The 19,504-nt window shown below is 44.7% G+C and overlaps 1 protein-coding gene and 1 long non-coding RNA gene across 2 annotated transcripts; both read right to left on the bottom strand.

Moving 5' to 3' along the window:
- Nucleotides 1–775: 775 nt before the first annotated feature.
- LOC122024497 lies at nt 776–3,283 on the bottom strand. The gene is made up of 2 exons (XR_006123443.1): nt 2,820–3,283; nt 776–2,206 (listed from the first exon to the last, which is right to left on the bottom strand). It is a non-coding gene; the product is annotated as an uncharacterized LOC122024497 (long non-coding RNA).
- Nucleotides 3,284–3,832: 549 nt separating this feature from the next.
- LOC122022355 (esterase AGAP003155-like) lies at nt 3,833–6,321 on the bottom strand. The gene is made up of 6 exons (XM_042580318.1): nt 6,019–6,321; nt 5,839–5,937; nt 5,725–5,766; nt 5,513–5,642; nt 4,532–4,633; nt 3,833–4,080 (listed from the first exon to the last, which is right to left on the bottom strand). Exons 1-6 carry the CDS (start codon nt 6,265–6,267, stop codon nt 3,986–3,988), a joined length of 717 nt encoding a protein of 238 aa, XP_042436252.1. The 5' UTR covers nt 6,268–6,321; the 3' UTR covers nt 3,833–3,985.
- Between the last annotated feature and the right edge of the window lie 13,183 nt (nt 6,322–19,504).

A 19,504-nucleotide genomic window follows, 5' to 3' on the forward strand; every position in this document is an offset into this window, starting at 1 on the left:
TGGATTGAGGAATAAACAATGTTGGAAATGTCAAATGTTAATGCAAAATGGACTTCCTTATGTATGAAGGTTTAAGATGGTGTAACGTTAAGATGTGTTTACAGTTGAATTAACAGATGAAAGGATGAATTGTTGAATTGATATATAAGGTTTGGTCCACATTTAAAAATCAGATCTCAATTTTGATGAATAAATTAATGGATGAATTTCTCTTTATAAAAAATTGATTTAAAAAAGTTGATGAACCATTCATTACGAACACTTCTTGATTTACTGGGATGATCAATAAAAAATTTCTATGGGACTAAACCAATCATTTCAGAATTAATCGACATAAACATGACATCTGTGATTTTCTTTTTTTATTTAGTCCACATTGAAAGTTATGTGACTACTTTAAATTGAATTACAATTGTAGATGTTGTGGACATACTTACGAGCCACAGGAGGATTAAAAATTTAGAGTTCGGATTATACTAAATATGATAAACTCGTGCATCAAATGTTAGATCAGTTAGAACAATAATTACCTAAGCAAATCAACTAACATTTTGTTGCTTGAATCATTTTTTTTTCTATTTGCTCGATTGTGTAACAGACGCATTAATAAACGATCTGAAACATTCAGGCCGTAAAACTGTCTTTAGGAAACAAGGACAGGTATGGAAAGCATCTTCTTAGGCCTATTATGTTCATGTAATCACAGCTTATTTGACGTGCTGGTAAAATTTCATCTTTTCCTTCATCGAATTTCCACATTTCACTTTCTAAGACATCCATCCACATATATTCATCGTCTTTATTCCTTAAAGCATACCCAAGCACCTTCACAGCCAATAGCAATCCTCTACATTTTTCTACAATCTTCAAACCAAGTTCTACAAAAGTGTCATGCATGCTTGGATCTCATCCTTCAAATGCAATTCTCTTGAACAGCGACCAGCATACATCAAAAGGCAAGACATTCAGTTTCAAACCATATCCGGGTGTCTCCATTACTTTAGCAACTGATTCACTCCTAGTAGTTACAATGATTTTACCGACAGTAGTTACTTGCTCCCAAAGAGCAAAATTATCATCCCAAACATCATCTATGATCAGTAAAAACTTTTTCCCCTGCAGCTTTTGTTGTAGCGCATGTTGGAGCTCATCTAGTTCTTCGTAATTAACTTTGTCTGTTAAGAAGGATTCCAGATTCTTTCGTGTTAAACTGATCACGAAAAGATTCAACTACATCGACCCATGCTGTTGAATCATAATAGCTTTGTACCCTCTGATCATAATATACAAGCTTTGCGAGAGTGGTTTTACCAATTCCCTCCATGACGATTATAGGAAGCACTGACACTGCATTTCCTGCACTATTAGTATAATCCTCAGACACCAAAAATTCAACTAAAATCTTCTTTTCCTCTTCTCTTCCATAAACATCTGATTCAGCCAATAAAGGTCCTGTCTCTGGAGGCTTGGCTAAATGTCTACCCTTTCTCTTTATAATTTTTTTAGCCGATCCTATAGGGGATTCCTAATCTTTAGTGATCTCGTCAAATCTCTTCCTCATCTTCTTAACTTTTTCTACTAATTCATCCAGAATTGAAGTATCTAAGGAAGTGGTGATCGGGTAGTTGATTACTTTATGCTTACATTTATCGTTGCTACTTTCTTTTGCCATCTTTAGTTTGGAATGCAACTCCTCATATCCATACTCCTCCACTATGTCTTGAGCATCATATACTACCTCTTTGAGCTCACTGAACCAAAATTTTTCTGACTCACTTTTATATTTCTCCTCTAGCTCTAGATTGACAATTTTGGCTTGGATTCTCTTCATGGTTTTTTCCAGCTCCCTCATCTCTTATTTTAAATTGCTCTCTGCTGCAGACAAGGACGGCGATGATTCCAAATTGTGTAGCTTCTCCAATAGCCATTGATGATGGAAGATAGAATGCCCCAGGCTGCCATTCAACTCTTTTTCTCTCTTCCTTTTCTCACTTTCTATCTGAATTCAAGGCGGTCAATAACTCAGAGACCACAGTAGAAGCTTTTCTGTTATTCTTTTCTGACGAAGAGGTGGAGGAGCACAAGCAAAGCAGAATATCACATCGTCGTCATCAAATTCAGTGATCGCTAAGCTCTACATTATAACTGGTTTATAGATAATAGGGAAATGCCAGCAGAAATTATCATTCAAAAGAGATGTTACATCCTGAAAAAAGAGTTAAAAGCAGTTCATTTAGAGAAGGAAAAAAGAAACAATCAAGAGGATAATAAAAAAAATCAACAACAAAAGATGAATGAGCAAGCAATTGACATACATTTTTTGCAGGCATTAAATTTGGTCTACCAACTGCCATTGATCCCAAGTGAGATAGGGAGAAAAAATATACACCAGAACAAACTTGATGTAGAAAATTAAAAGGACACCTGCTGACGCATGTATGTTTATGTCATTTAACCCTTGGGATCAAACCCTAAATTCCAAAACCACAAAGAAGATCACGAAACCCTAAAAAGACAAGGAATCGTTTATCGAGATAAGATACCTGAACGTATCAATATAAACTGTTGTACGCTCTAAAAAGGCGATTTTATCCATGACCTAAATGATATGCCTCTCTTCTGGATTACGAAATTGGTGATTTTAGCAAGGGGAGCAGGGAAAGGAAAAAGGTGAGATCTGAATGGGGTAGTTTGAAGACATCGATTGAATTTGAAACAAGGAAAAGAAAACATGAGTCTTTGGTATCAGATGCTTGGCGACCAGAGAGGGGGCTTATCTCAAATAGTATTACTCAACTACAGAAGAAGAAATAATTTACCTGAAGGAGAGGAGAGGAGAGGGGATGGAGGTGCAGCTACGGGATGGCGACGTGTTTAGCGGAGAAGAGACAGAGGGAGGAGGAAGCGGTGAACGCCAGTCGTGAGATTCAGGCGATTGGCGACGGCCGGCATATGGGCGAAGGAAAGGGCGGCGGCGGAGTCAACTGAGTGCTATTGGTTTATTTAATTAAAATTAAATAAGAATAATTTTTAAAATGTCTCGTGGCAGCGTTTAATAGACTGTAAAAATTCGATTCACAGAAGCACCAGGTGATTATCATACGCATCAATCAGAGTACTCCCTTAGGTAGGAAGGAAGATAAATTGTATATTTTAAATAGGGTAAAAATTAAAAGATCGCTTTTATAAAAAATCATCAAATGAATACTCATAATATATTTTGTAGCCGCTACAGTTTACTGTTATCATGTATAACAACTAAGATCATCCACACCAGTTTCTCTATCCAAAATGCATAATTTAAGATAAAAATATTACTTTATTAAATTTGGATATCCACTTTTCAATATATCATATATCAACTTCCCTATTTCTTCTCTCTCCTCTATAATGTTGAGGGAATGGAATCCATTCCCTAAATTTAGAGAAGTACTGTTCATAAATGCATAATTTAGGGATTCAATAGGGTAGCTGATGTAAAGATTTTTTAGCTATCTTATCCAAAATTTAAGATAAAATTTTTGAATAGGATATCTGATGTGGATGCTCTAAATAACATTATAGCTTTAGTAAGCCAGAATTATTTAAAATTAATTTTGATCAACTTAAATTAATTTTAATAAAATATAAATATTTTAAATAAATTAATAAAAAATATTTTGATATGACAGTTCAGAGTCAAAATTTAGTTAGGTAAGTTGTTGCTATATCGGTCTGAATGTGATTTGATTAATGTAAAATATTTTTTATAATTTAAATAATTTTTGATAAAATTATTAAAGAATATTGATATAATAATATTGAATACAAACATCAAGAACCACCTTTATCCTACTAAATGAAGCAGTCAAACTAAAATGTTGAATAATCTGACATAATTTTTATATATACTCCTGGATGCCAAATGAAAAAATATGAGGCAAAATGGAAAATGAAGTGAGGCTTCAAATGGCTAGGAGTATGAATTTTTAATTACTATGTTAACTTAAATGGCCTTCTTCCTCGTGCTTGGTTTATCACAGGGCAGATCGTCTTCTATCTTGTCCAGGAATTCAAGCATTGTCTCCATGCTTTTCTCATCTGCGAAAAACCAACAGAATATACCCTTAAGAATTTTCGATTATATATGTCATTTAATCGAGAACTCAAGCAAGCAAAATGAGGACTGACAGGCTTTTTTTGGACATGAAAAATTGGTTGGTACAAAATTGTACAAACATGAAAAGACGGACTCACCCAATTTGGATGAAAAATGAATGTATTTTTTTTTCACATGTATAGATAAATCTCAGTGGGAAGAGATGCAAAACTATCCAGGGTTTTCAAAAGGGAATGGGATCCATGGGAATCTAACGGTTAATAATGATCCGGAAGCTAAAGTATTTCAAATGGATTGATAAAAAATCCTTCAGATTAAATTTATCTCTGATTCAATAAGAAAAATTGAGCACTAGAGGATCAACCGTTGGTCAGATCTTAAAGAGCTGGAACTACAAAGTGATAGGGAAGATGGGGAAGTGAGCAGACTCACCGAGTCTCGGGACCGTGTGGCCCTTTGGATGTCGGATGATGAAAGGATTCACAAAAGACTCCAAGAGTGCTTCTCCAGGTGCCTTTAAGAAGTCCATGTCACCTGAAAGAGAAAGATTTAGTACTCGTCATAGTTCAGTGATACTTAAAACTTTTTGAAGAAATTTTATCAGATTACGTCCCTTTAATCCGGATCAGTTATGCTGATTTCATTTTATCAGATTAACTTTTGCAACCAATAGTTCATAGTTCAGTGATATTTTAAATCTACATGAATCAATAAATTGATTTGGATCCAACAAGCTGATTCCGTTTTGGTTCAGTCAGGCAATCTTATGACTAGTTAAGCTTAAAACACATATTTCAGGTGCGATCAAATTGACATATAAGAGTTTGAGTATAATGACTCAAAAAGAGTTGATATGGAATCCAACAAGCTGACTGTAGATCTATTACCATTTTCTATGACTAGTTAGACCTTAAAACACAAATGTAATATAACAAACACATAAGATGTCGAGTTAAAATTAGTCAACAAATTGATTTGGATCCTAACAAAGTGACCATCTTGGGGTTATTTAAATCATTCTACTACCATCGGACACCAGGAAAAACACATTTAAGAGATAAACAAACTCACACAAATCATTTCAAGCCAAAATGAATCAGTAAGCTTGGATCTTGTGAATTGTAAAACTTAATGTGCCCCAAATGGTCCTGACCAATTGAAAATGGAACAGAGTGATTTGAATGATTGCATAAAACAATTTGACACTGCATCAAAAGAAAATAGACGTGTGGGTATTTGTGGAACACGTGTTTGACTTTTGAATTCAACATTGACACACGTTCTGTTCCTTAATTAAAGACTTTAACAATTCAATTCGACTTCGTTAGCCATCGTCTTCACCGACGCTACTGTTAATTATGAGGGATTGTTACCAGGAGAAGTGCAAATTATGGGGTGGGTTTTAAACTGTACCTAAAAAATGTAGCGACGTGCAGTCCGGCGGAGACGGGTACGCCTTCTTGGCCACAGCCGAGGACTGGAACTTCGCCCCTCCGATCACGACCAAGTACTTCAGCTTCGCCACCCTCGTCAACGCCAGACCCTATTGATCAAATCGATAGAGATTAAATATTGTGATCCAGTACCAATCCAAGATGAATTAATACAAGGATCGGAAGAAATACCCGAGATTGAAGACCCACGAGCGCCGACGAGAGAATCGCGCCCTAATCACCACAAAACACACTTCGATCAACAAATATGTTAGTGGATGGTCGGATCAGAGCAGAAAAAATTACCTGGGAGAACCCCATCAGGCCATCGAATGGTCCGTGTTCGATCATCAAGTTCTCAATATACGCGAAGCATTCGTCCAAGTTCCGGTATTCCATGAAATCCTACTTAATATGATCGGAATAAATCAAGGGAAAAAAAAAAGAAAGCGAGGAAGGATTTGGGGGAAAAGGGAGAGAAGGAACCTTATCGAACTGAAACCACTCGTAGTAGGGCGGAGGGAAGATCCCGTCAACGTCGGACTTGCCCTCGGAGGGGAAAGGGGCGTCGGGGAAGACGAGATCGAGGCGGGCGGTGACCTCCTCAGGCCACTTCCCCACCACCTGCGTCCGCATGATCTCGCCGCTGGTGCGGAAGCCGTGGAGGCAGAGGAACTTCGGCCTCCGCGGCGCACCGCCAAAATCGCCGGCAACCTCCGCCGCGAGGCTCCCCATGGCGGATCTGAGGTGAGGGCAGACGTATTATTCCCCGATTCCAAGAAGGCTGGGTGCGTGGTCTTCCCCCTGGGTTGGGGAGCGCTTTTATAGGAAAAGGAATGCCGTTGTGATGCCCCGCGGAGTCTTGTAACAACCAAACTACTAGCAAGCCCAGACCTCCAAAGGTAGGTTACACTATCAGTGATAAATTAGGGAGGTAGAATTCGACATTCACTGATAGTTCATTAAGAATTTTTTTTAATAGACAGTGGACGTGAAAATACTAGTTATTAGGATGAAATTTCATGTATATTTTTTAAATTTATTCAGTAAAAAATTTCTATAAAATTGAATTAATTATTTCATATTCAATCTGATATGATTAATTATTTTTTTATAATTACAAAGTAGGTTGTCAGTCTAGTTGAGCCAAGTAGAGTAAGACCAAAAGTAATCCCGTGCTCCGCCACGAATAATCTCTGATTCAGATCCAAAAGTGGTATGAACAACCTAATTCGGAAGAAGTCAAAAGAACTTGAACTTAAGAGGAAGCATTGACTGTGAAAAGGAAAGTCGAAAGAACTTGAACTTAAGATGACTGAGGTTTGACTGTGGAAAAGATAAATTTTAATGAGCTAAGTAAAGACTCTGAACTAGAACTCATGTATATATATTTGTAAGTTATCTTAAAATTTTTAATAGTAAACTCAACTTTATGTTAAAAAAAATTTATTCTCATTCTATATATAAACTTTTTTTTTATTTCAACTCTCTAATACATACTGATTTATCTAATTATCCTTATTTTTTTAGGTAAAAAAAATCTAAAAAGAGATATAATTTTTCCAAAATACAATACATTTAAACTAGAATGTAACATATTTTCTATTAAATTGAGTATGACTCTTTTTTCGCCAGACCAAGCAATTGATATACTCGATTCTAATTAAATGATGTTAAATTTAGAAGGAATTATGCATCATTTTGGATAATTTGTACCTACAAAAAATAATGAGAGATTATTCAGCTCTATTTAACTAGAATCGAGTATATCAATCGATTGATTAGGTCAAAAAAGAGTCGTTCTGAATTTGATAGAACATATACTATATTTTAATTTAAATGTGTTAAATTTAGGAGAAATGAATTTGCAAGAATAACATTATAAAAGAAGTTAAAAAAAATTAACATTATAATGTTGTAATTGAGTTGGCAAAATTCAAAAATTTCAAATTTCAAATTTTAAAATTGATAAACGTCCTAACTCCCCCTAAATTTGTATCTATTCCTTCTCCTTTGATCACATTGAAAAATAGAAAAAAAAAAAAAAAACAAATTTGAAAAAATTTCTAGGGGTACATTACTAATATTATTAGTATGCTAATATTTTTCATAATTAATTTTCAAATATATTCTAGTTTTAATAATTAAACATATGTTTTAACAAAATATAATTTAATAATTACTTTTCGGTTTTAAAAAATCTTGAAATTTTTTGTCAAATTTAAGCAGAGTAAGGTAGACTAGTAGAAAAATTTTCATAGAAAGATATTATTCAGTCTAACAAAAATAATTTATTTTAGTAAAGTAACTAATTTTTAAAAATAATTCTTTCAAAAATAATTTTTCACTTCTAAAAATTTTATAAATTTTTATTAGATAGGGTAAACAGATTGTCTAATATTAAAAAAAATCAAATTTCTCAATTTCTATTTCCTTAAATTTTTAATATTAAAAACTAATTTTTGCCTCTGCGCCACTCCTTATGCGTGAGTTGACTGTCAGTGTTGCTCAAAGGTCCACACAAGCCGACGATGCTGCCCGCTATCGCGACTGCCTCTGCTTGTTCTCTCTCACCGCCTCCACCACCACCGACCATGCCTTCTTCACCTCCTCTTTCTACGCAGCTGACCTCTGACGATCTTAGGTTGTCCAAACGAGCAGGTGACGATCCCCACCTTCAAGCCATCGTCGTTGCACTTTTGAACTCCACATCTTGGATCCCTCTAGTCCCCACCGACCTCACACTCCATTCGGGCCTGCTGATCTCGATCCAGCTCATCTCCAATCAGCCCCACCATTCAAACGCTTTGATTCACCTCCACTCCGATCTAACGTCCTTTTTCAAGTTAAGCTCTCCAACCCATTCATCCTAGCTGGTCAATAGCATGTGGGACAATACACGGTTGTCAGAACACGTGGAGTAGCATGACTGACATAGCGTAATCCCATGAAATTTCCCATAGTACGAGACACTACAATAAAAATACTAAAAGACAATGGTTAAAAACCATTGTCTATGACCTAAAAAAACATGGGTAAAGCAACGCATTGAGAAAGATAGAGCGCTTAAAGACAATAGTTAAAAACTATATCTTTTCTTTAAATCGACAATAATTTTTCACCGTTGTGTTTCAAGTGGAAAGACAACAAGTTATAACTATTGTCTTTTCCTTAAAATGACAAGGGGTTTTCACTGTTATGTCTCAAGTGAAAAGATAATGGGTTATAACTATTATCTTTAAACACCCTATTTTTCTCAACGCGTCAATTTACCAATATTTTTTGAGGTCATAGACAACGGTTTTTAGTCGTTGTCTTTTGTATTGAAAAGAACAATAAACTATTGTTGTTTTAACCGTTATATTTTTAACTATTATCTTTCTCAACGCACACTAGAAAACAATAAACCATTTAAAATCTATATGCAAGTCAAGGCAATATATACAACACTTGTAGCAACACTTGTAGTAAAACAATATACATCATCCCATTTTAAATAATCAACCTTAAAAACATATATACAACACTAGGTTGTATAAGTATAATAACTACATAAACCATAAAATGACTAACTGCTAGTGTTGGCACAACTTAAATACAACAAGTATCATAACCAAGACCAAAAGACACCATAAGACCAATTATTATGCTAACAAGTCCAAATGCTAAAACACAGATAAGCACAAAAAAAAAATAAAGTGAAAAATCCTGAGGTGACGTGAGACTCTGAACAAGACCTCCAAGCGACTCCATAAACTCTCTATCTACTACCTGGGGAAAGGAAAACAATAAAAGGGGTGGTGAATACAAAACACTCGGCGGGTATAAGATGGATAGTGCATGATCAATATAGTATAAGGAGATAAAATGAAACATAGTCTCTTGAAAAATACTTACTACAAAAGTAAAAGTGACACTATAATTGTCTACATCAAACCATAACTAATATGATAACTGATCCGGTGGTAAGAGCCCGGGACCCCCTAACGAGGGGTCAACGCCACGTGGAGGTTAAATGGCCAAGTAGCCCGCCGGAGAAGGGTGAGCCGACCGGACTTGGAAGAAATAGATAAGACCGATCGGCCGACCAAGGGACATTCGGTAGTAAAAGGCGCCCCGACCGGGTCAGGGTTCCGACGCTCTGTCGAAACAGTAGTTAAGAGCCGAGCGGAAGAACCAGGAGAGAATGACACTGCTAACAGTCTCTACTTAGCGCCTACTGGAAATTTCCCCAACACACCAATGTCAACGGCAGGCCGGACGCGAGGTGAGTGCCGTCCGGCCAGCGCATAAAAGGAGGAGGGGCCGGCCGGACGGACTCCCTGTCCAGCCGGTCGGACGCCCCGGATTATGAGCAGTAAAGAAGGGGGAACATCTTCTGACAGCCGTCAAGTCATATGGCTAGGCCATACTCCTAGTCTGACAACGGGGTGTCCTGTTGTCCCATCGAAGGCGCAATGAGACTGTTGCAGTATGGCGTCAGGTAAGCTCTCTGACAGGTGCATACCGGGGTATGGGCTGCAGACACATATGCACCTCGGTGGACGTGCATTAGTTCTTTCACCGCTCTATATAAAGAACCTCTCACTTCGCCGGAGGTACGCACGCTACGAGTTTTGAAGTCCCTTTCTCTCTATTGAGCTTTGCTTGACTTGAGCGTCGGAGGGTCGCCGCCGGGAACCCCTTCCCGGCCCGACTTCTGTGCAGGATCGCCGGAGCTTCGGAGGCCTGCGCCATCGACTAGGAAAGCGCCACGTGCCCAGCGTCCTTTGGTTCGGCGATTCGGACAGGATCAATTTGACGTCGTCTGTGGGAACTCTCCTGCATCCGATCGGAAACAATGGACGAGGCTGGACGACAACACACGGTAACGCTTTCGAACGAGGAACTCGACGCTCTGATCGAGATAAGGGCCGCCAAGCTCGTGGAGCAAAAACAGAAAGCCACAGTCGAGCGGCCGGAGCAGCAAGCAACATCAGCGTCTGGTGGTCGAGCGGAAGTGCCACCAGCCACCGTTGCATTTCATCGAGCCCTGTTCCGCACCCCTGAAGCCGTACCAGCTCACAGAGATAGGGGATCTTCTTCGGATGAAATGCCTAGACGAGATGACAGAAAGGGGAAAGCCCCCCGAGCGGACGCATCGCCCGAGCGGATCAATCGCCAATTTTCAGAGGCTATTCTACGAGACCCCCTGCCCAAGCATTACGTGCCTCCGACGATCGGCGAGTATAATGGGACAACCGACCCAGATGATCATTTGGGTAAGTTTGACAACACGGCAACCCTACATCAATACACAGATGGGGTGAAGTGTCGGGTTTTCCTCACCACCCTCTCCGGGTCGGCTCAACGGTGGTTTCGGAGGCTGCCGGACGGATCCATCACGAGCTTCAAGGATTTCCGAACGGCCTTCCTCCACCATTTTGCGAGCAGCCGACGCTACCAGAAAACGAGCGTGAGCCTGTTCACCATCAAGCAAGAAGCCCGTGAATCGCTTCGAGGTTACATTCAGCGGTTCAACCAAGTGGCGATGGACATTCCAACGGCCACCTCAGAAACTATGATGAATGCCTTCACACAAGGCCTAGTGGATGGAGATTTCTTCCGATCGCTCATCCGAAAGCCTCCCCGGGATTATGATCACATGCTACATCGGGCTAACGAGTACATCAACGTGGAAGAAGCACAAGCGGCCAGGAAAAAAGAAACTCCAGCCGAGCGGTCCCCTCCGTCCGAGCGGAAACAACATGCCGCTCATCAGCCGCCCAGAGGACCGAGGGCCGAAGTAATCCGAGCCCCTCATGTCCGATCCCACGTGCAAGACGTAGATGCCGCTCGGCCAAAGCCAAAGAAGAAATGGACCCCGATGTTCTGCTCCTTCCATCGGACGGATACGCATAATACAAGGGATTGTCGAAGTTTTCCCTTCGTGGCTCATCCCGTGCCCCGGAATGCCGGACGACGGTCTCCCTCAGTCGACAGGCGGCAAAGAACTCATGATGCCGAACGGACACGAACTGATAGGCCGCAGCAACAGGCCCCCGATCGGCATCGTTCTCCAAGGCAGGAGAATCGCCGAGCGTCCAGAGAACGGTCCCGACCGTCCGCTCGGGAAGAGGAAAATAGAAGCAATACTTCCCGAGGCGAGATCAACGTTATTACTGGCGGGCCGACCGGAGGAGACTCCAATCGAGCTAGAAAGGCAAGCGTCCGGCAGCTCCAAATTCATGCGGTCGGCTGCAACCAAGAGCGGGCAAACGGACCGGAAATCAGTTTCGGGCCAAGGGACTTGGAAGGAGTTGAAGTAACCCACGACGATGCTCTGCTCATCAAAGCAGTAATAGCCAATTACACTATTCACCACGTATTTGTTGACACAGGGAGCTCAGTCAACATCTTATTCAAGAAGGCGTTCGATCAGCTGCAAATTGATCGAGCCGAGCTGTTACCCATGACAACTCCGCTCTACGGGTTTACGGGTAACGAAGTTCAGCCGGTCGGACAGATCCGGCTGGCTACCTCGCTGGGAGAAGAGCCGCTCAGGAGGACAAGGACAACAAACTTTGTGATGGTCGACTCTCCCTCGTCCTACAACGTCATTTTGGGACGACCGGCGCTCAGCGAATTCCGAGCGGTCGTCTCAACCTTCCATCAGAAGATCAAGTTCCCCGTGGAGGACAAAGTGGGAGAAGTGCGGGGAGATCAGCTAGCAGCTCGGCGATGCTAAATCGAGATGGTCCGAGCAGAAGCCAATTCCGCTCGGAAGACACCCCGAATCGAGGTAAACGCCATCACTGAGAAGCCACCTTCTTTAATTTATGAAGAAAAAGAGGAGGTACAGATTCACCCAACCCGATCGGAGGCCACGACTTTTATTGCGTCCGATCTGGAGGAGAAGCAGAAAGAGGAGCTGATCCAATGCCTCCGAAGAAATCATGATGTCTTCGTCTGGTCGACACATGAGCTGCCCGAAATTTCGCCGAGCATAGCGCAGCACGAGTTACATGTCCGACCGGACGCCCGGCCGGTAAAGCAGAGAAAAAGAGATTTCAGCGCCGAGCAGAATGCCATCATCCGGGCGGAGGTAGAGAAGCTTCTGGAAGCCGGCCATATACGCGAGGTGCAGTTCCCGAGCTGGCTGGCGAACGTAGTATTAGTCTCCAAGCCGGGCAACAAATGGAGAGTATGCATAGATTTCAGGGATCTCAACAAAGCTTGCCCGAAAGACTTTTATCCCCTGCCCCGGATAGATCAGCTGGTGGACTCTACGGCCGGCTGCGAATTAATATGTATGCTTGACGCTTACCAAGGCTATCATCAAGTGCCGCTCGCCCGTGAAGATCAAGAAAAAGTCAGCTTTGTGACGGCCGACGGCACCTATTGCTATAAGGTGATGCCGTTCGGATTGAAAAATGCGGGAGCCACTTATCAGCGCTTGATGAACAAAGTGTTCAGAGAACAGATCGAGCGGAATCTAGAGGTATATGTGGACGACATTCTCATCAAATCCGTCCGAGCGGCCGATCTCCTGGAGGACATGGAGGAGACTTTCCGAACACTGAGGAGGTATGGCGTCAAACTAAATCCCCAGAAGTGTCTGTTCGGAGCGAAAGGAGGATGTTTCTTGGGTTACATCGTGACCGAACGGGGTATTGAAGCAAATCCCAGCAAGGTGAAAGCTCTGCAAGACATGCCGCCACCGAGAAGCACGAGGAAAGTGCAGCGTTTGACCGGTCGAATAACGGCTCTCTCCAGGTTCATCTCCAAAACTGCCGACCGGAGCCTCCCTTTCTTCAAAATATTGCGCAAGGCCACTAAGTTTCACTGGGATGAAGAATGCGATCGGGCGTTCGAAGACTTGAAGGCCTATCTGAACTCTCTCCCAGTATTAGCCAAGCTGACTGCTGGTGAGCCACTTTATATGTACTTATCTTCAACCGAGCATGCAATCGGCTCGGCTTTAGTGAGGACGAGCGGAGAAGAGCCCGTGTATTTCCTTAGTCATATTTTAAAAGATGCTGAATCTCGCTACACTGGGCTCGAGAAGCTGGCTTTTGCTCTGATCCTCGCCGCTCGGCACCTTCGTCCATACTTCTTGGCGCATACTATCATCGTCAAGACCAATAGCCCGCTCGGACGTGTGTTACTGAATCTAGAAGTATCAGGGCGGCTCATCAAATGGACGACGGAGTTAAGTGAATTTGACATCCAATACCAACCCCGCTTGGCGATCAAAGCGCAATCCTTAGCCGATTTTGTAACTGAGGTGCAAAGGCCGGAGCCGGAAGCTATGTGGAGAATATATGTGGATGGGTCGTCCACTCGGCTCGGAAGCGGGATTGGAATATTGGTGATCTCCCCTCAAGAAGAAAAGATGCACTTATCCGTCAGGCTGGATTATAAGGCTACCAACAATGAAGCAGAGTATGAAGCCCTCATAGCTGGCTTGCAGGTTACCCGGCATGTGGGAGCCGGTCGTGTAACGCTCCACTCGGATTCGCAGTTGGCCGCTCAGCAGCTCTCCGGTACCTTCGAAATCAATAGCGCTCGGCTCAAGCTCTACGCTGAAGCCTTCGAGAAGCTGAAAATCGATTTTAGAGAAGTTATTGTCCAGAAGATACCCAGAGCAGAAAATCAAGCAGCTGATGAGTTAGCCAAACTCGCGAGCTCAATAACGCCGGTCGCCATTCAGCAGCCAATTGAGAAAGTACTGTTGGTAGCGCACGTCGACCGGATGGAAGGCCTCACATTTCCAAGCGACTGGCGGACGCCCATCATAGAGTTCCTCCGCTCAGGCACCACACCATCCAATGAGTATGAAGCCCAGCTGCTAAGGAGGAGAGCCGGTCGGTTCACGCTCCTCGGCGATCAGCTTTATAAAAAGGCTTTCTCACGCCCGTTGTTGAAATGCGTGAGCTCGGAGGACTCAGCTTACATCCTCCAAGAAGTACATCAAGGATCGTGCGGAGGACATCCGGGCGGACGAGCACTAGCTAAGAAGATCCTACTAGCTGGATACTTTTGGCCGACTTTACAAGCAGATGCCGCTCGGACAGTGTCGACGTGTCTTTCATGCCAAAAGTACCATAACTTCAACCACCGACCGGCAGAAGAAATGAAGGCATCAACAGTTTCTTGTCCGTTCGATCAATGGGGAATGGATATTGTTGGTCCATTCCCGATGGCGACCGGGCAGCGGAAATTTTTGCTAGTGGCGGTTGATTATTTCTCCAAGTGGGTGGAGGCCGAGCCGCTAGCCAAGATCACCGAACAGATGGTCAAAAAATTTATCTGGCAACACATCATCTGTCGGTTCGGCATCCCTCGCCGATTGGTCTCAGACAATGGACGGCAATTCACAGGGAAGATGCTAGAGGATTGGTGCAAAAGCTACGGCATCGAGCAACACTTCACGTCCGTGGCTTATCCCCAAAGCAACGGTCAAGCCGAAGTGGCCAATCGGGAAATTCTTCGTATTTTGCGCGCTCGGCTCGACCATTTGGGAGGAAGTTGGCCAGATGAAGTGCCGGGCATCTTATGGGCCATCCGAACGGCTCCAAAGGAAGGGACGGGTGTCACGCCTTTCCACTTGGTGTATGGCGGCGAAGCAGTCATTCCTGTTGAAGTCGGAGTCGAATCCGCTAGGATCCAAATCTATGATGAGGGTAACGCCGAGCGGAGGAACACAGAGCTGGATCTGGTCGAAGAGGAAAGAGCCAAGGCGTCCGTCCGGCTGATGGCGTACCGGCAACGAATGAAGCAAAATTACAATCGCCGCGTAATCCCCAGATCATTCCAGGTCGGCGATCTTGTCTGGAAGAAAGTCAAGCCGGTCGGCGACGTCGGCAAATTGGAGGCACCGTGGGCGGGCCCGTTCAAAGTTATTGAAAAGCTCCCCTCGGGCGCATATTATTTGGAGGATGAAGCCGGGCGGCAGCTGGATCGACCGTGGAGTGCAAATCATCTCCAGCCTTATCGAGCTGGATGAAAAGTGCATGAATGTAATTCATTTTTTTTTGTGTATATACTAGTCACCTGCGTCCTTGTAATGCAGGAAGCAAAAAGATGAAAACACATTGAGCATTATCCGCCGAATGGCTTACTGCGTGAGGACCCCGTGCCGTTCGGCCGGGGCGTATAAATATATAAGGCAAATGCTCGAAGGTGAAGACCCCGCGCCGTTCGGCAGGGGGAATTGTACCCGTACTAAAGGCTCAATACCGAAGGCCCCGGGCCGTTAGGCCGGAGGTATATTGTACGAGCCGCACGCTCGATAGCGAAGACCCCTCGCCCCTCGGCAAGGCGTATATAATCAGTTAAAAGTTAGCCGTAAAGGCCGTCGAGCTCCGACGTTAAATATCGAGAGACGAGCCGGGGTCTATAAACGTCCGAGCGGAAGACCGTCGAGCTCCGACGTTAAATATCGAGAGACGAGCCGGCGTCTATAAACGTCCGAGCGGAAGACCGTCGAGCTCCGACGTTAAATATCGAGAGACGAGCCGGCGTCTATAAATGTCCGAGCGGAAGACCGTCGAGCTCCGACGTTAAATATCGAGAGATGAGCCGGCATCTATAAACGTCCGAGCGGAAGACCGTCGAGTTCCGACGTTAAATATCGAGAGACGAGCCGGCGTCTATAAACGTCCGAAGCGGAGGACCGCCGAGCTCCGGCGTTAAATATCGAGACGAGCGGCGTCTATAAACGTCCGGCGGAAGACCGTCGAGCTCGACGTTAAATATCGAGACGGGCCAGTAAACGTCCGAGCGGAAGACCGTCGAGCTCCGACGTTAAATATCGAGAGACGAGCCGGGGTCTATAAATGTCCGAGCGGAAGACCGTCGAGCTCCGACGTTAAATATCGAGAGACGAGCCGGCGTCTATAAACGTCTGAGCGGAAGACCGTCGAGCTCCGACGTTAAATATCGAGAGACGAGCCGGCGTCTATAAACGTCCGAGCGGAAGACCGTCGAGCTCCGACGTTAAAAATCGAGAGACGAGCTGGCGTCTATAAACGTCCGAGCGGCTCACATTGCAAGAATCTATTGCAAACCCCTTTGAAATAAGGCGCAGAGCTAGAGATGGTTAATTAGAATTAAAAATGTGAGCAAGTGAACGAATGACGTTCGAGCGCAGAGCGGCTACCTAGTTGCATGGCGAAAGATGTTATTGAAGGCAAGCGGCTTGAGTCCACGTTATAGCGTGAAGCCGAGCGGAGGAGTTATAAAGAACACTTAAAATGTGACGAAAGAAAAATTTCTTGTCAAAACAGAAGTTGGAGGAACAGAAAAGATTATCTATTATGCACTGGGTAAACCAAAAAAGTTACTACAAAAATAAGTCGGGCCGAACGGCTGGAATACAAAAAAGTTCATAAAAAGAAAAAAACGCATATCACGCGTCAAAATCAAAAAGAGTGTCTGGGATGGCGCCCATCACTGTCGCGAGGTCCTCGGGGGGGATGGCCAGCTCAGCCGGCAGGTGGCCCTTGGTCTTCAGATAATCCACCGCCACCTTGATTGCTTCTTCGAAAGTGAGGGATATCTTGTCGGTAAACTTCTCTCCGAAATCTTCCGGCGGAGATACGCCTTCCTCACTTCGTCAGAACGGGCCGACTCCCCCTCTTGATATTCTTTGAGCGCGACGTGGGCAGCGTCGCTGGCGGCTTGGAGATCCTTCAAGTCTCCATCAAATCTTTGGAGATCGGCCGAGCGGCTCTCCTTCTCGGTAGCCAGCAGAGCATCCAGATCCTTGATGCGTTGCTCCAGCCCTCGGATCTCCACCTTCATTCGGTCCATATCATCGATGGCCTGGAGCTTCCGGGTGGTCGCCGTCTTGATCTCCTTATCCCGTTGCTTGATCATCGCCTCAAGCCGAACGACCTTGCTCGCCAGATCGGACGCCCTTTTCCGTTCGGCATCCAGTAGTTTTTTGGCCTTCTCCAGAGCGGCCGTCGACTGCCCGGTACCCCCTGCAGCTTTTTGTTTCTTCAACTCGTCCTCCAGTTCGGCCAATCGATCGCTAATGGCGATCTGCTCCACCCAGTTCTGCTAGCAAATGTGGACAGGTTAAAAACATGATTCAAATACGCAAACAAAGAAACAGAGCATACCCCGGTGGCCTGTTGTAGGTTGCTGTCGCCGAGCTGCCCGGGAGTCATCTTGGCTATTCGACGCCGAGCGTCCACCCAATCTTGGGCAAGAGGGCCCGTCAAGGTGATCTACTGCTCAGGGACCATTGGTCGATCAGCAGCAGCCATGTACGCCTCCGAAGGAAGACGCAGAACTGTTTTAATTAAATTCTGGCCGCTCGGATCACTCTGAGAAGCGTCGGCCTTACCGGACGGCCCACCGGTGGACGAGGAGGGAAGCTCGCCCAAGCGCCTGATACGACGCAGAGTTCTTGTAGGACTGGACGGCGGCACCTCGGAGCTTGCCCTCGGAGAGCCATGTGGGGTCGGGGTACTCTCTAGGGAAACCGTCCCGGACAACACCGGAGCATCCGCGCCCCGCTCGGGCTGTGGTTCATGAAATGGAGTTGAGGCAGATGCGGATTTCGGTCGTCGGCGTTTCCGAGTGCGTAGCGGCACATCATCGGCCGAACGACCCTCCACCTCGGCTTCGGTAGAAGGTTCTATGTTGCCCACGGCCTCATCGTGAGAGGCAGGGGCGTCTAAGGCTTCGGGGACAGTTGGAGTCCCCTCACCTTCTTCTCCGGTCGGATCAGCTGGAGCCAAGCCCCTCTCGGCGACCTCTTTGTTCTTCACCGCCTCGATCTGAGCGGCTTTCAATTTGAGCTTTTCGGTTGCCTTGGCGCGCCACATGACTTCAGCTGCAGGAGCAAAAAATAAATCAGTTAGAAAAAAAACAAATGGGAGGATAAGGGAACTTACTCATGCTGCAGGGCAGATCGGCTGGGGTAGAAGACAAGCCGAATATGTGTATTACTCCCGGAAGGAGCAGCTTGTCAATATGATAGCGCTGACCAACTAGCCGTTCGGCTGCATGAAGGTAGGCTGCGTCGCCTCTAAATTTGCCGAGCTCCGGTTGCGCCGGCAGTGCCGTCTGCCACTTGGTACGAAAAGTTGGCCGCTCGGGAAAACGTATATAGAAAAAATGCTCCTTCCAGTGTTTGTTGGAGCTCGGCATGTTATTAAAGAGGACGAAACCTATCCTAGACTGGAAAACAAAGGTGCCCCACTCGGCTTGCTTGGGATAAAAAAAGTAGTGGAAAATTTTTGGGTCTAAGGGGATGCCGTTCAGTTTGAACAAAACTATCACTCCGCTCAGCAGCCTAATAGAGTTGGGAACTACCTGGCCGAGCGGAATGCGAAAATAATTGCAAACTTGTAAGAAAAATTGGTGGGGTGGAAAACGCAGTCCGGCCAGAAATTGGTCTCGGAAGAAAAGAACTGTGTCGGACGGCGGTTCATGAGGCCGATCGGCCGGTGTGGCTAACACTATTTGGTGGTCGGTCGGCAAGTCATAGGTTCGAGTAAGGCACAAGGCATCCTCCTCGTCGAACCGGCTTTCCATGGTCGAATACCAAAGGCCCGGAGCACCGCCGGTCGACTGCGAAGTACTAGTCATGATCGAAAGACAAGAATGCGAGACAAAAGGGGAAGGTTCAAGCGAGGAATGGATGGAAACCGACTGAAGGAGACGATTAACAGAAAGAAGAAAACGTTGGGAGCAAGAAAAAAGGTCTTACGAGCAAGGAAGACGGTCTGAAGACGCTGTAGGGTCACCGGAAAGCTGAAACGCAGGGTCGCCGGCGAAAGGAGGAGCAGCGGGATGTCTGGAAACGAGGAGGTCGAAGTGCGGCGAAGAGCAGGGGTCGGGAGCTTTATATGGGAGGCCGCCATCAATTTCCACCGTCCGATGCAGGTCACCGATATCAAGGTCGTCATCCAGCCGTTCATTTCAAACGGTGGCTGTCCCATCGGAAGTGACGCCATCGCCATACGTTGACGAA

The sequence above is a fragment of the Zingiber officinale genome, chromosome 9B, assembly GCF_018446385.1.
Source record: "Zingiber officinale cultivar Zhangliang chromosome 9B, Zo_v1.1, whole genome shotgun sequence".
NCBI classification, from domain to species: domain Eukaryota; kingdom Viridiplantae; phylum Streptophyta; class Magnoliopsida; order Zingiberales; family Zingiberaceae; genus Zingiber; species Zingiber officinale.